Source organism: Brachyhypopomus gauderio, chromosome 1 (genome assembly GCF_052324685.1).
Source record: "Brachyhypopomus gauderio isolate BG-103 chromosome 1, BGAUD_0.2, whole genome shotgun sequence".
Taxonomy (NCBI): Eukaryota; Metazoa; Chordata; class Actinopteri; order Gymnotiformes; family Hypopomidae; genus Brachyhypopomus; species Brachyhypopomus gauderio.
The window spans coordinates 54832660-54849627 of record NC_135211.1 but is presented as its reverse complement, the minus strand read 5'-3'; the positions used below and the strand labels follow the sequence as shown (position 1 = coordinate 54849627).

General features: G+C 44.3%; 1 protein-coding gene across 1 annotated transcript in view; it reads left to right on the top strand.

Moving 5' to 3' along the window:
• The window catches only part of LOC143525581 (NACHT, LRR and PYD domains-containing protein 3-like), a 67933-nt gene extending 52218 nt beyond the window's left edge, over positions 1 to 15715 (top strand). The window contains exons 12-13 of the mRNA XM_077019708.1: positions 14991 to 15037; positions 15262 to 15715. Coding sequence (XP_076875823.1) covers positions 14991 to 15037; positions 15262 to 15632 — 418 coding nt within the window. The 3' untranslated portion in view covers positions 15633 to 15715. The remainder of the gene's footprint in view (positions 1 to 14990; positions 15038 to 15261) is intronic.
• Positions 15716 to 16968: the final 1253 nt, after the last annotated feature.

Genomic DNA, 16968 nt, shown 5'->3' with positions numbered 1-16968 from the left:
GGGTAGAATTTATTACCTATGTTAGAATAGCAATCTTGAGCCCACCCTGCTGCTTGCGTGCACAGGGATGGTCTGTGTATGTATAAATGAGAGGAGCGCCCTCTCATCTTTGAACATTTGAGATACAGCCTGCCTGTTTGAATAAACTCCTCCTATTTCTAAGAGAGTTGTTTGTTCCTCAATTGTTCCGGGAGCTCCCTGCCACACACTTCTCTGCAGAGTGTTACACTCAATTGAAGATTAGTTTCAGGTGATCCTCCGTGACCCTCCGCTCATTGCCGAACACAAGAAGGTGCTTTCTACTGAGAAAGAGACATACCTTTACAATTACTAACATTACTACATTTCTACCTGAGCCTGCCAAAAGCCAGTGCTGAGGTATTTTGGATCATGAGGCCATCCTTTGTCATGCAGCCACTTCTAGGTAGACGGGGGGGATGGGTGATAGTGTGAGCTATGTTGATCCATTGACTCAGACGGAGAAGAAAATACCCTTTCAGAGAAATCTGAACTTTAGCTATTTTGACCAATAATCATGTCACCTTTTGCAGTGAGAAAAAAATCCAAAATTAGTACAAAGGAGGCAGACTTGAGATGTTTTGGAATTATAGTTCAAATAATGTCTGTCAGTTTTATAATAAAGAGAAAGATGACTGTAGCCACCTACATGTGGATGAAAATTCATGTCACCACACATTTCACTTACTCTGTTGACTGAGAAGCAAGGATAGCAAAGGTTTCCAGTACACAGCAGGCTTTGGACATGATCCTGGAGGGGCCGTGGGCGGGTGGGGTTCCCTGGTCTTTCTCTGCCTGCCTCTGGCCTCTGGGGCCTTGCTAATAAGTACATTCTGTACATTTATCCTATGTTGCACTTACATAAACACACACACTCACACACACATACATCAGTCATTTGTGCTGTATGTCTTACTTTCTGCTCTTCATTTAGTAGCAGCAGTTGGTGAATCATTTGAGCTGTTTTTTCTGCTCTTCTGTCTTTTCCCTTTTTACTTTCTCTCCCCTTCTTTTCTCTCCTGTCCTGTATGGTTCACCTAACCCCAATTGTTTTTATCACTATTGTACTGTATTATACAGAATTGTTTTCTTTTGATCCTTACATGAAAACAAAGTTGTCCTCCAAAGGTGAAAGGGTGGAGGTGGGCCAAAAAAAAAAGTTTGAAAAGCCCATATGAAGCAATTTTCAAGACTAGGGTCACAAACGTCACACACAACACATTGTTAGTTTTCAGAGAGTAGTGAAAATCTGTAGTAGTGATATCTCTTTTGGTAAGATTTCCTAAATTTCCTATTTTTGTTTGCTGGTTATGGTTGTATTTGGAAGAGACACACTGCAAAATCTTGATCTTGATAAGTTAAAATTGCTCAATGATATTATTCTATTTCAAGTAGCTGAGGGTTTTTTGTATACATTTATGTAAAAACATTTTTACCTATTAGCAGTTTTTCAAAAGACAAAACTACTTAAAATAAGGTTAAAAATATCAGAGCCATTTTGACTAATCAATATGCCACCTATATGCCATTATAATTCAAATATTATGTTTGTGTCAATTTCACATTATTTCAACCTTTCACAAATCAAATCTCAAACATATGGTTCTGTAGATGAGGAGACTTCTTGCAAGAGATCTTGCACAGTCTCATATGGCAGCCAAGGAGGTGCAAGCTTTCAGCAGGAACCACCCATACCTGACACACGCCTCATTTACATAACACTGGAGGCAAGTTCAGCTCTTCTCCCCCCTGCTGATTCCTCAGGCAATGGGCACTTTTGCAAATGAATGGATGTTAATTGGAGCCACCAGAGGTGTCAGTTTGGACTAAGGTTCTTTGGACCCTCTTTTGGGACTTCAGGGGGGTGGTTGAAATTTCAGGGACTTCTAGTGTTAAAGCGCGCCTCGGGCGGTCAAAAGACCGCTGAGTCTTTACACAGGGGAGCTGGTACTGACACATAATTAACACTAGATGGCGTTTTGCACAAAAGGAAGAATGAGCTGCCCAAACAAAATATTCGTAATGGTGACATTTGCACATAACGTCAATATGTTAACAAATTAATGTGACTGAACCATTTAGAATCAGTGCCTTGTGACCTTGTTCTCAGTAGCTTCCCCATTGCAAGTTTTGTTTAGTTTAATATTGCATTTCCTGGTTTGTGCGAAAACGCAAATGCAAAATATAGTTTTAGTTTTGTTTCTTGGTTAGTGTAATAGTTTGCTTGGTTAGTGTAATAGTTTGCTTATTTATCTGTGTGTTATTCTGTTGGCATATATGTCACTAGATTATCATGTTCGTTCGCCACACCACTAACCCACTGGCCCGCACCCCCACTGTGAAGCGTTCACGTCTTTTGTCTTGCTAATGCAACAGACTGCACTGCAGCCTTCCACCCCCACATCCACAGAAAGCTTGTTCGATACTCAGAGTAGCAAAGTAAAGCCCGTAGACCAAGCTAAAGCAAGTTTGTTTGTATACTCAATGTTACGCCATTTCAAATTTTAATGTCTAAAAGTTGTGTGTTAGTGAATTGTGAACATTTGGTGAACATAACAAATCTACAAATAAATGTCTATAATGTTTTGTGTTAGACAAAGAACAAAAAGCATAAATAGGCAAAATAATTACAAAAATATCATTATAAAAGGTAGGCTATGTACCTTTGCGTAACAAAACGCAAAATTATTAAAATGATACGGATGGCTTCACGAATATAGTTGCCTTTCTCCTCTCTAATGTTCACTTTTTTATCTTGGCGTATTGTGTTGCCGTTTCAAATGAGGTGTTTGATCGGTGAATAGCCGATGTGTGATCCCACGTCCTAACGACCGTGTTATCACCGAGTGTTATCACCATTCGGTGATTTACATGTAGCGTATATTGCATAAGTTTCGTTCCCCACCTCAAATTAAGTTCCATTTATGTAGTGAATTGTGAACTTGAGAATAAACCTCTGCCGCTGTGGTTAATGTTCATGCACTGTTTGAACAATATTTATTAATTACAGCCAGGTTTTGGAGGTTGTAGAACACAGCTACAGGCCAACAAAGGGTGCATCCCGTCTCTCTTTAGCGTATATTGAATAAGTTTTGTTCCCTACCTCAAATTAAGTTCCATTTATGTAGTGAATTGTGAACTTGAGAATAAACCTCCACCGCTGTGGTTAATGTTCATGCACTGTTTGAACAATATTTATTAATTACAGCCAGGTTTTGGAGGTTGTAGAACACAGCTACAGGCCAACAACGGGTGCATCCCGTCTCTCTTTAGCGTATATTGAATAAGTTTCGTTCACCACCTCAAATTAAGTTCCATTTATGTAGTGAATTGTGAACTTGAGAATAAACCTCCACTGCTGTGGTTAATGTTCATGCACTGTTTGAACAATATTTATTAATTACAGCCAGGTTTTGGAGGTTGTAGAACACAGCTACAGGCAAACAACGGGTATATCCCGTCTCTCTATAGCGTATATTGAATAAGTTTCGTTCACCACCTCAAATTAAGTTCCCTTTGTTTTGATTTGTGTGTCAGCTTCATACAACTCAACATTCAAAACACAGCTTAGGTGCAGTCTTTGCACATTTGCCACAGACCAGTCGCTTACATGTCTGGCAGATGTCATACGTTTTGTTCCCTGAACATCTGCCGACTTGGCATTGTTTTCTTTTTGAGGGCGGGCAAGGAGCTTAATGTAAAATTCGCTTTTGTGCCACTGCCCTAGCCGCTTTCGCCATTTTCTGCTGTGCACACAGCTCCTTTACCAACTCGAGAATAAACCTTCGTCTGCTCAGGTTAACGTTCATGCACTGTTTGAACAATAAATGTGCATTTATTGCAGCCAGGTCTAGGAGGTTATAGAAAACCGCGACAGGCCAACGACGGGTGCCTCCTTTCACCGAATACAGTCCTGCCATTTGATCCATAACATCAACGCCACATTTAGTCGTGTTGTAATATGAAACAGTTTCAGGCAGTTTCTTTGCGCCATTTTCAATTGAAACTGTCTGATGCATTGAGCTCAGGATGCATACATTTTTTTTAGGTTTTGCCTGGTAAATCGTTATTTAAAGAGTTATTTTTCCAGCCCGCAACACCTTGGTGGAAAATCTTTCAGACTGTGCCTGTGTACATGGGGGCATCTCACGTCTGATTTTATTCATCGTACCAACAATAGTGGTTTTGTTCGCCAAAAGGGTGTTTGCAAGTGCCAATGAAGTGAAGAAATTGTCAATCGTTACATTTCTTCCTTTACCCATGAAAGGCTCCATCAAACGCAACACAATATTTTCAGACAACCGTTGACCAGCCGGCCTGCTTTCATCTTTCCCTAGATAGGGAATGGCTTTCAACATATATTTTGTTTCAACATCAGCGGCCACCCAGAACTTAATCCTAAATTTATCGGGTTTATTGGCCATGTACTGAGTGAAACGACAGCGAGCTTTAGTTGGGAACAGTTGCTCATCAACAGTTATGTTCTCACCGGGCGTGTAAGAAGCAATACTGTTTTTCACAAATTTATCAAATATCTCCGAGATCATAGCAAATTTATCAGTCGCAAGGCGGGCAGCCCTTGTGCTCTTGTCATCAAAGCGCAGATAGCGCATGATATCTCTGAATGTCTGTCTAGACATTGTCTCTTTGAAAATGGGATTTCCTAAGTCAGCAGACCAGTATTCATCAAGTTTCATGCTTTTACCGGCTGTTATACCTCTCAAATAAACGAGACCCACAAATGCTTTCAGTTCGTCAGCTGTTAGTTTGAACTGAGCATTATTTCGTTCAGCCTCTGCCTCTGTGTATTTCAGAATTGCGCCCCACATTTCTGTGTCAATCAAACACAGTAAGCTGGTCAGTGGACTTTTAATTTTGTCCTTGGCATAACATGTAGGCCCTGGGGTTTCTCTCACAATATTGCACTCTTGTGCTCTACCCCGAGGTTTGCCAGCAGTTTGTTCAAACCACACCGTAGGCCTACCGTCTTTGGCCTGAAATGAGTCACCACCACACTCAGTTTCAGAGTCGGATTCTGAATCAGATTCAAGATTCAGATCCATTTCACTTTCGCCCTCTCCATCCGACATCTCACATTGTTCGCCCTCCGATTCCATCTCATCAATATTGCACAGCATGTCCAGCACTTGCTTTGGGGTGTACATGATTCTCTGTGCCATTTTTATAATGCACTATGCAACCTTTCAAACGCCCAAACCAAGGAGTCACGCAAACTGTGTTGCTGTTCGATCACCCAAACCGAGCTTTCAAGCAAACTGTGTTGCTGTTCGATCGCCCAAACCGAGCTTTCAAGCAAACTGTGTTGCTGTTCAAACGCCCAAACTGAGGAGTCACGCAAACTATGTTGCTGTTCAAACGCCAAAACCGAGCTTTCAAGCAAACTGTGTTGCTGTTCGATCGCCCAAGCAGTTTTCACTCAAACTGTGTAGCCACGTCCCGACGAATTTATAGCTCGCGTTGCCTCATGAATGCTATTGTGAATAAAGTGTTCATAACAGCACCGCCCATGCCATCATCTCAGTTTCGCTCGCAAAGGTATACATTTACATACGTAACTTGCATTCTGCTTAATTCTTTTGTAATGCCAGTGTGTCAAAAGCAGCCATACATAATGTATGTATCTAACAGCTAGCCCTGGCGAAGAGGGATTATACCCGAAAGATCATTCCTTTGAGATATTGACTTGATAGGTAGGCTAATTACCATTCGCAGAATTCCTGCAAACTACTAAAGCATTTATTAGGCAAAGCAAGACTCTCTCACGGTTTGAAAACCATTGATGTAAACTTATATATAGTATATATTAAATAATATTAATAAATAAAGTATATATTTTAAGACTTTGGAAAGTGAAACACTTTCACTTTCGTTTAACGGACGAATTCCGTTTTGTCTTTACACAATAATCAGTTTGAACTTTGTGAATAATTTAGTTTTGAAAACTATTGATCTTTATTTAGTTATACTAAATATTAAATGACATACGAATCTTTGCGACACCCGCTGGCAGAAAAGAGAATCACAGTCTTGAAGTGTAGGCGACGACGACAATATTACAGAGATACGAGCGAAATCGATTGAAACTAGCATGTGCAGGGTTTCTTTTAACAATGTAAAAATACTAGTTTATTAAAAGGACAATTCTGGGAAAAGTCATGAAAGGAGGGTTCTGAAATTGGATCCAGTGCAAAGATATTATTTTTTTTGTGCTGCTGCGGTCAAGTGACCGGTGCTCGGCGCTTCTAGGTATAAGTAGGTCGACCAGAAGCGGCGCTTCTAGTAGACGTCACAGCGGTCAAATGACCGGAGCTTTGGCGCTTCTAGTGTTAAAGAACAGGTTGAGTTCATTCACCCACTTCTGGTCCCCTCCAGCCTGTGAGTCAGGCTTCTTGTGGCCGGAAGTAGTTTTGAGGCTATTCCAGACTCCTCTGACATTATTCTACTGCAGCTGGACCTCCATCTTCCTCCTGTAGCTGGCCTCCCCCTCTCGGATCTTTCTCCTCAGTTCCCTCTGCACATCCCTCATCTCCTCTTTGTCACCTGATCTAAAAGCTCTCTTTTTCTCCTTCAGGAGAGCCTTTATATCAGGGTTAATCCAGGGTTTGTTGTTGGAGAAACACCGAACAGTCTTGGTGGGTATGGTGTTCTCCACACAGAAGTGGATGCATGTGTGTGTGAGAGAGAGACAGACAGTCCTGTTATCTAGGTGCATGTATGTGTGAGACAGATAGAAAGTCCTGTTATCTAGGTGCATGTTTGTGTGAGACAGACAGTCCTGCTATCCCAGTTGCCTGTGTGTGTGAGAGACAGACAATCCTTTTATCTAGGTGCATGTGTGTCAGAGAGAGACAGTCCTGTTATTTAGGGGTGTGTGCGTGACAGAATTATTATCTGGTCACATGTTTGTGAGACAGAGACAGTCCTGTTATCTGGGTGCATGTGTGTGTGAGAGAGACAGTCCTGCTACCTATGTGCATGTGTGTCTTAGTGAGATAGACAGGTCTGTTATCTATCTATCTGCATGTGTGGGTGAGTAAGACAGACAGGCCTGTTATCTAGGTGTATGTGTGTGTAGTGGTGCCTCGGCACCACTACGGGTGCTGCAGCCACGTCGCGTCATGGGTTGCGTCATCACGCTGCTCGGGCATCCTACGTAGGGCTGGGCTTTAAATTCAGGGCGCCGACACTGCCAGATGCACGTTCTGGCTGCCCTACGCCGTTCTGTCCGGTCATCGGCATTAGTTGGCTGTTTCTTATCTGTGGGCAACTTCCGCTGAGGCTGTGTTGGGCTCGTTTAAATTACACTTTTCTAGAGGTAAGTAAATTGTTTTCTCTGGCATCGGAGTGTAAGTTAGTCATCGGTGGCTAATGTTAGCGGTGATATTGTGTCCAGGTGGATTCACTCGGCGGCTAGCTTTCTACGGTGGCTTCTCAACGTTATTGTGTTTGGCGCTTACGCGCTTGTAATCCACTACAGTGGGTTATCTAGCTGCGGTCTCCCTGTGGTTTGGCAGGTGATTACTCAGTCACGCACTCGCTAACGTTATATTCTTAGTGTCGTGGCTAACGTTTCCTCCTTCCATGTAGGCTCTATATCTCGTGACTGTTTCTTCCGAGATTAGTACTCGGGCCTGGCGTCTAGTACTACTAGACTGTGGGTAAGTAGTGTTTTAATATCGTCGCTACTATGAGCAGTAACCATTGAAGGGATGGCTAATCTGATTATATCTATTTGTTATAGGTTACCGGGTGTTTCCATCTTCCCTCTCTCTCTCGCTCTACCGGGCCTACAACAAGCTTCGCCGTGCTGGGCTTCGCTCCGGCTGCTGTTCTGCTAGTTTTACGCTGTTCTGTTATTGTGTGTTGCTACTGCGTTATTGGGTTTTAGGTTGTATAATAGTACATGCGCACGTGGTGCTGGCCCTGTTAATCAGCGGTATTGCCGTGAGCAGGGGCCGAGTGTCGTCCTCGCGGATGATGGAGCGGGGACATTAATTAGGACTAGTGCGTGCGTGCATGTGTGTGTGTGTGTGTGTGTGTGCGCGTGTGTGGGTGTGTAAGCGGGTATTCATTTTTTTGTTGATTTCTATTAGTTCGGTTTTTGGGTTTGTTTATTTCCTTGTGTGTGCAGTGGTTAATTACTTTGTTTTTGTTTGCTTTATGTTCTTTGAGGCCTTGGGTTCCCCCTGGGGGGTGGTTGGGGTGTTGTGGTGCCCTTGTGGGGGGTGTGATGTGTGCAGTGCCCTCTGGGATGTAGGAGTGAGTCAAGTGTGCAACTTATTGGGTGTGTGATCACTGTGCTTTGGGGATTGTCGTGCTACTGGCCTGGGGCGCCCGGCCATTCCTTGGGGAGGGTGGTGGACAAGGCCAATGATTATTTCTTTTGGCAGGAGCAGGGACAAACCGTAGGGAAGCCGCTGCCGGTGGTGGTGGGTGTTGCGCTCGCGAGTTCACCCTTTGGGTAGGGTAGGGTCACTGGGGTGCGAAGCCAGCATATTCTTCCTGCGGTTCGGCTGATCCACTTTAGTGGCGACGGTCATCCCTTCGGTAAGCCCCTCCCTGCCTGGTTGAGTTAGTGTTAGTTTATAGTCTTTGTAGTTATGTTCTGTTGGTCTACTATGACCATACCCGATGTGTGAGTGAGGAGGTGTGTGGTTGCGAACTGTGATTTTTAAATAGTTTATAAAATTGATTATTGAAAATAAACATTTCTATTCTGACCCTGTCTCTGTCTAATTGCAACAACCTGAATGGTGTGGAAACCCTGGTAATTGGGATCAATTTAAGGAAATTGGTGTTAACAAATTCACTTTCCCTCGGTGGCTTATACCCCCGGGGGTGGCGTAGTCAGAGTTACTTCTTGGTTCTGGCCATACCACTACATGTGTATGAGAAAGAGAGACAGACAGTCCTTTTACCTAGATGCACATGTGTGGGTGAGACAGACAGGCTGTGTTCGAAATAGCCTACTACATACTACTGGCATACTGCTTGGGCCCCAAATCAGTATCCAGTATGCAGTATGTGAATTAATTTTTCCAGTATGTGAAACATCCCTAGATGACATACTACTTCCACAAAATACTCCAGTACGTGAACAGAGCTATCTTCGTGGTGTACTGCATCCCATCATGCAACGCTACATTCACGTGACCCCGTAGTATGCATACTGTCGCACACTGGAAACTGTACTGCATACTACTATGAGTACCAGTATGCAGTATCCAGTATATACTGAGTGCAGTATGTAGTAGGCTATTTCGAACACAGCCAGAGTCCTGTAATCGAGGTGGATGTGCATCCTGTTATAGGTGCATGTCTGTGTGAGGCAGTCATGTTATCTAATTCCATGTGTGTGTGAGAGAGACAGACAGACCTGTTGTCTATGTGTATGCAGGGTGGCCGCGGGTCCTTAAAAAGTCTTAAATTTCATTTTTGTAAAATAAGGCCTTGAAAAGTCTTATTTTGTGTTAAATTTTCAACCACAGTGTCTTATATTTGCGAAGCTAAATTTAGGGAGGAATAATTCCGTCAGCCATGGGTTGAACTTCGGGGGCGGAAATCGGTAGCCATGCAGTTGACAACCTTCGCAGTATTGCTTGCAAGTATTTCGGGCTTAACGAACACCCGTAGTTGTTGGACTAGCGGGATCAAATGTTCACTGCATTGTGTTTTAGTCTCCGTTTAAAACCAACAGCATCAACTCTCTCACCAGTCGGGCTCTACTGAATGACTCAAATGCATCGGGACTGAAGAGAGCAGAGCCGTGGGTCTTTTGGTAGCTGTGTTCGTCCACACGCTGCTTCCCAAATTTTTCTCCTCTTTTTATCTTTGGGAAAACTGTGAAGACTAATATCAGTCTTCCCACTGCCTTTCGACTGGAAATAACATCCAACGGCAACACCGTGTGGCATGGTTTACTTTAAGGTAGTTGAGCTAACTAACATTAACTCCTTACAACCACAGTCAAGTTTAGCGCGCTGCAACATTTTGACATCATCTACCCAGCAAGCATTGCATGTCAGAAAACATGGCTGCGCCCATATGTCAAATATTTCGAATAAAAGCGTTTATTTGTAAATAAATCTGCTGCTTTTGTGATGAACATGTCTTAATAATTTAGATTAATTACAGAATAATAAGGCTTACAAGTGTTACCAGCCGGGGTTCCCTTTAATTAAGTTTAACGTGCTGGGAAATATTGAAATGGACCTTTAAAGTGACGTACAAGTGCTAATTCCACCTTATAAAGGTGTATGAACCCTACAAACACGACTTTGTTCATTCTGCTGAGGCGCGGCGCGCGCGAAGTTACAAAATTCGAGAGGTGCATGACTTCGCGAATAGACAGCGCGCGAGCCGCTCGCGCACGGGCGAAGCCACCGTGATTACGTCATTTCCGCGCGGACCCTCGCGCCGCTCGCAACGCGTCAAGTATAAAGCCTGGTTTATTCCCCAGAAAGGATGCAAAATGCTTTTTTAGAATAAATTTGCTTATTCTTTTTGCTAAATTTTATATTCATAAATGCAAATTTGCTAATAAAACACCATGTTTTCCTCACTTTATCAAAGATGTGGAATTATATGTGAAATCAATATCAGACTCTACGAATGAAAAGGCTCAAAGGACAATTTCTATATGTACCTGGTCACGGTGAGGCGGCCCCCTACCGGCCGCCTCTGTCCACAGCGGCTGTTGTTGTCGTTGTTTGGTGACGTCATGTGCGTCCCTCAGGTGGGCGGAGCCCGTGATCCGTCTCACCTGAGGGTCGTTTGTTTGCCTATATATGTCTTGTCTTTGTACCAGTTGACCGCTGGTCATTATATCCTTAATTTGGATCTATTGCACGGGTTTTAGGTTTGCACACTTTATATTAAACCACCCTTTTTCCCTGAGACTTGGCGTGATCGCTTCCTTTTTGTTGCTCACACCTGCCCGTCACAGAATGACCAGCCACCCTTCGGAAGCCGCCGAGTCTCTTTTTCTTTCTCCTTCGTTCGTGGTCATGTCTCGTGGTAAGTGTTTGTCTGCGTGGTGTTTTGTTTGAAGAGCTCCGCCGTGCTTTTGTGTTTTGTGTGTGTGTGTGTGTGTGTGTGTAGCACGGCGAGGACCAGGGCAGTCTGCCCTGAGACAGCTCTTCGTGTCCGTTGTATGTTGCGGGAGTTTCGCCGTGCGCTTGTGTGTATGTGGCACGGCGAACACCAGGGTGTCTGCCTGGTGGACTCTCGTGTGTGTTTTGTATGTGTGTACGGGTGACGGACGTGTGGACCAGTGTGCGTGCTCGTTTTGTTCTATGTTGAATGTTTTATGTGTGACGCGGTTGCCGCTCGTCACTGTCGCCTCGCTCCCCGTGTGTCGTGTGTTTAATGTGGGGAGCGACTGCGGCTCTGAGCGGCGCGCGTCACTGTGTGTGTAGAGCGCGCATGTGATGGGTTCCGTCTGTCTGTTTGTACACCGTTTTTTGTTTGTCTAGTATTTGCGTGTGTGTTTTGTCCTAGCGTGATGTCAACTGTTAAATGTAATTCCACACATGCTCCTCCCCTTAAATGTGTGTTTGGGGGGGGACCGGCTGTGGTCCCGTGCCATGGGGTGTGGCACGGAGGGCGTCTCTCCCGAGGGAGGCCCTGAATAGGGTAGGGCGCGTTTGTGTTTCGTGTTTGTATGTGTGTGGTGCGTGTGTGTGTGGTGCGTGTGTGTGTGAGGTTGTGTTCTTTGTGCAGGTGCTTCTCCTTGGCAGTGTTCCTGGACCTTGTGGGGGTCTCCACCTGGCAGGAGCCCCCTTGTGTTGTGGGGTGACCGGAGCCCGGTCGTGAAGAGCCCCTCCCTAGAGGGCTGGGGCCCCCGGATGTTTGGGGACCATGGGGCTCCGGTCTGAAAAGCTCCTGCTGGGGATGGAGATCCTCCCTCCTGCCCGGGGTGACCAGGAGGCCCTTGGGGCTGCTCCCTAGCCCGCGTCGGGGGTGCTCTGGGCCTCGGTCTCTGGCGCTCCTGGGTTGGGTGGAGGAGTCCACCTTGAGATGAGAGGCCCCGGGAGGGGTTGGCTCCCCAGGAGGCTGGGGTGACCCCTAGCAGAAGGCAGGGGTCAGCTCTGGGAGGAGGTAGGTCCAGGAGGTGAAGTAGCCACGCCTTGGAGAGGTAGCCTGCACACCCACACACACACGAGGGACGAGAGAGGAGCCGTAGCCCCTCGTCCTCACACCATGGGGCTTACCAGCTGAATGCCGGTTAGGGCGTGAGGGCCCTGTGACCGACCGGGGCGTGGTTTTGTGTTGTTAACGGCCCGGCCGGTCCAGGGTCCCGCCCGGGGAGGTGAGCTGTGTAATGTGTTGTGTTTTATGTTTCAGCTCCTGGACGGCAGGAGGTGTGTTCCTGCCTGTCTCTGCCTTCCTGCCCCTTCATGTTTTGTGTGCAGCCGCTGTGTGCCACACACCCAGTGGAGGGGAGTGCGGCTTGGTGGGGGGGTCTGTCACGGTGAGGCGGCCCCCTACCGGCCGCCTCTGTCCACAGCGGCTGTTGTTGTCGTTGTTTGGTGACGTCATGTGCGTCCCTCAGGTGGGCGGAGCCCGTGATCCGTCTCACCTGAGGGTCGTTTGTTTGCCTATATATGTCTTGTCTTTGTACCAGTTGACCGCTGGTCATTATATCCTTAATTTGGATCTATTGCACGGGTTTTAGGTTTGCACACTTTATATTAAACCACCCTTTTTCCCTGAGACTTGGCGTGATCGCTTCCTTTTTGTTGCTCACACCTGCCCGTCACATACCTATTTGCATGTTTTTGTTTAATAACACCCTGGTCGTTTGTTCTCATGTTTGTATACCTGTATTGTATCTGAATATTGTCAATAAAAAAATAAATAAAGCCTGGTTTATACTTGACGTGCCGCGAGCAGCGTGAGGGTCCGCGCGGCGAAAATGATGTAATCGCTGTGGCTCCGCCCGTGCGCGAGGGCCTCGCGCGCTGTCCGTTCGCGAGGTCATGCACCTCTCGAATTTTGTAACTTCGCGTGCGCGCCGCGCTTCAACGCGATGGACAAAGTCATGTTTGCCGGGTTCATACACCTTAACAAGGTGGAATTAAAGCACTTGTACGTCACTTTAAAGGTCCATTTCAATATTTCCCAGCACGTTAAACTTAATTAAGTTAAATATTTATACATATACTCTAAATGAATCGAAATAATTCGCTTTTTTATCACATTATTTAATGGTTGTTTATTTTCAAAATGCCCAATCTTAACGTCTTCACGTTCTCTCATGTTTCATCCTGGAATTACAAGAGGCTCGTATTTGTTAACGTATCGTTTCGGACAACACTGCAAAGCCATATTTACGTTTGATGCCTGATGTGTATATATAGGCTGTTTCTCAATTCAGGGGCTGCAGCCCACGAAGTGCGCATTTGTAGGCCGGTTACGTCACTGCGCCGCGACGAGGCTGTCCCAATTTGTGGACTCCTTCTTATGCGGCCGACGAATGTAGCCTCCAAAACCCCGAAAACGAAGGATGCATCTGAGTATCCTTCGCGTCCCACCATATCCCAGGATTCATTGCTCTATGAACAATAAACAGGCGGAGTCTAGTGTACGGGCCGAAGAATTCGTTTTTAAATGTCGGTATTTTTTAAATATGGACATTTATACTGCAATGAGATGCTAAATAACATGCCAGTTATTAATGATATTGCAGGTAAACATGTGCTTTGAGTATTTACTAAACGTTTATACGTAAAAGTAACGTTTATAAAAATACATTGAATTTTGTTATGAAGTTATACTTCCCGTCAAACGTGAATACATGTTCAACGCATTTTCTTTTAGGCATTTGTGGGTGATGTGATTATTTGTCGGACAGCTCGCTAACACGTATGTAACGTATGAAACGGGGCAGAGCGTGGTCACGCAAACATACGTCTTGCGAAGACTAGACTGTCTCATTTAACAGCCGTGAGATGCAGCCTACCCGGCCTTCGAAGTGTGTGGCCACCGTGGGCTGTGGTCTACGCAGGCTGCAGCCCCTGAATTGAGATGCAGCCATAGTATATAATAGTCTCTGGTCAGGTAAAAATGTTCTTTCACCGGTTTTGCAGGGGTTTTTTATTCTCCACTGCCACCTAGCGCCACCTATCGTTTCGGAGAACACTGCAGTGCCGCTCGCGAAAGTATAAACCAGGTTTAGACCAGTTATAATAATCATTTACTTGCTGAACAAGCCGAAGGGAAAGCAGGGACCCTGATGGCCAAAGTGATCACAAAATCAAACATCCTTAGAAAGCGTTTCAGAGAAAAAGTAACAGAACTGAAAGGGGTTGAGCATGAGCTGGAGTGTGATTCAGAAAAACAGGAAAATGGCCTAGTGTGTGTTTGTGTGTGTGTGTGTGTGTGTGTGTGTGTGTGTGTGTGTGTGTGTGTGAGCGTGTATGGTATGATGCTGTTGTCAGTGTTTGAATTTTATTTTGTATAAAGTTAGTATACTGTACAGTGAAAAAATGTAATGTTTGTGTCTCGTATTGTCTGTCTTGTGCATTCACATTTGAAGTTTTCAAGCAGCTAGATTAAATAATGTAAATAATCAGTTCGTTTTTGTGCTTTATTTTAACGTGTATGATCTTGCGAGTTGGTCTTAATTTTATTTGGAAAACGGTATAAAAAAAGTCTTAAAATGTCTTAATTTTCACTTGGTCAAACCTGTAGACACCCTGGTATGTGTGTGTGAGAGGCAGTGCTGTTATCTAGATGCATGTGTGTGAGAGAGACACTTATTTTCTAGTTGCATGTGTGTCCTGTTATCTGTGTGGATATGTGTGTGTGAGAGAGACAGGCCTGCTATGTAGGTGCTTGTGTGTGAGAGAGAGAGACAGACAGTTATGTTAACTAGGTGCATATTTGTGAGAGACAGACAGCCCTGTTATATAGGTGTGTGTGTGTGTGTGTGTATGTGTGTTCTTTAGGGTGGATCATGCAGGGAAGATCAGACTCAAACCAGGACTAAGAAAATGTAAGCAGCAGTTATGTAGTTAACACGCACGCACACACACACACACACACACACGCAGAGATACATGCACACAAATCCATATACATTGAAAATGTAAGCAGCTTGTGTATATATATACACACACACACAGATACACATACACAGATACACATACAGAGAGAGAGAGAGATACACACACACACAGTATTTGTGTCATCTCCTCTAATGTCTCTTCTTGTGTGCAGATGTGTGTGAACTCACACTGGACTCAAACACAGCACACACACGTCTCTCTCTGTCTGAGGGGAACAGAAAGGTGATGGGTGTGAAGGAACATCAGACGTATTCTGATCATCCAGAGAGATTTAATTACTGTCCTCAGGTAATGTGTAGAGAGAGTCTGACTGGACGCTGTTACTGGGAGGTTGAGTGGAGTGGAACTGCTGGTATAGCAGTGACATATAAAGGAATCAACAGGAAAGGACTCGGTAATGACTGTGAGTTTGGATACAATATAAAGTCCTGGATGCTGCACTGCTCTAATAACAGTTACTCTGTCCATCACAATAAGAACTACACTGATATCTCCCCCCCCCCTCCAGCTCCAACAGAGTAGGAGTGTATCTGGACTGGCCAGCCGGCACTCTGTCCTTCTACACCGTCTCCTCACACACACTCACACACTTACACACACTCCAGTCCACATTCACTGAGCCCCTCTATGCAGGGTTTTGGGTTTGGTTTTCTGACTCCTCAGTGTGTGTGTGTGAGCTAGAATAACCTCCTGTGTATAACCTCCTGTGTATGTGTGTGTGAGCTAGAATAATCCTCCTGTACAATACCTGAGTCTCCATGGAAACACACACTCCTCTACACACACAACTGGAGAACAAAACCTCTCTCTCTCACACACACACACACACACACACACACACACACACACACACACACACACACACACACACACACTCTCTCTCTCTCTCTCTCTCTCTCTCTCTCTCTCTCTCTCTCTCCTTTTTCTTGCCTCAACAGTTGCTGTCTTCGCTGCATTTCTAGGTTTAGGGGTAAATAAAGTCCTGTGATTGCATGCAGAGTAGTTAACTGTGCAGTGTAGAACCTGCTTCTACATTTTACCATTTTATCCCAATTTGATTCCGTTTTCCATTTATGATGAAATTTCCGGTAGTTCTAATTTTTGTCCACTAGATGGCAGCAGACAACCAAATATTGATATATTATAACTGGGCAAAGTATAGAATTTTGTGTTGAATTTTGCTTGTTAATTTGCAGTTTATGTAAAGAGTTTTATGTACATTTGCTTCTGTTCATTAAAGAGAAAGACTGAAATGTACCCCAGTCCTGCCATTAATCAGTGAGTTGAATATAGTACTGAGGAAAGGAAAATGGTAAATTACTTTAAAATGTCCAAATAAAGCACAGCTACATACAGGTATTTGTTATAAAGAGTTGCTTGCTTTATAAAATGTGATTTGTTGTGCACTTAGTCTGTAGTTGTTTAAATGTACACTGTACACAACATGTTGCATTATTATAAGTTTAAAAGCCAAATGAGGCTGTTGCAGAAATTCTCCCACTCTGGTGTTTTGGCGGTTTCCCAACCAAAATATCAAACATGCTCAAGCCATGTTTTGGTCTTACCTGCATTCTCATTTTCATGAGAACGATGGGGAGGACTTTGGTCCACTCAGCTTAGTTTCTGCACCTCACTCAGTTTGTTCTTCAAGTTACTGTTTTCGGTAACACTTTACAATATGGTTCCTTAATTAATGTTTAACTACTTATTAACTAAGCAATATATAATGGAGAATTATCATCATAGTTTTACCCTAATTACTCTTCACTTTAATAAAGTACTGTGTTAGGTCACATGTAAGTAATTAATAAGTAGTCTTCATCTATTTTCGTAACTACTTACTTTTGGTTCCTTAATT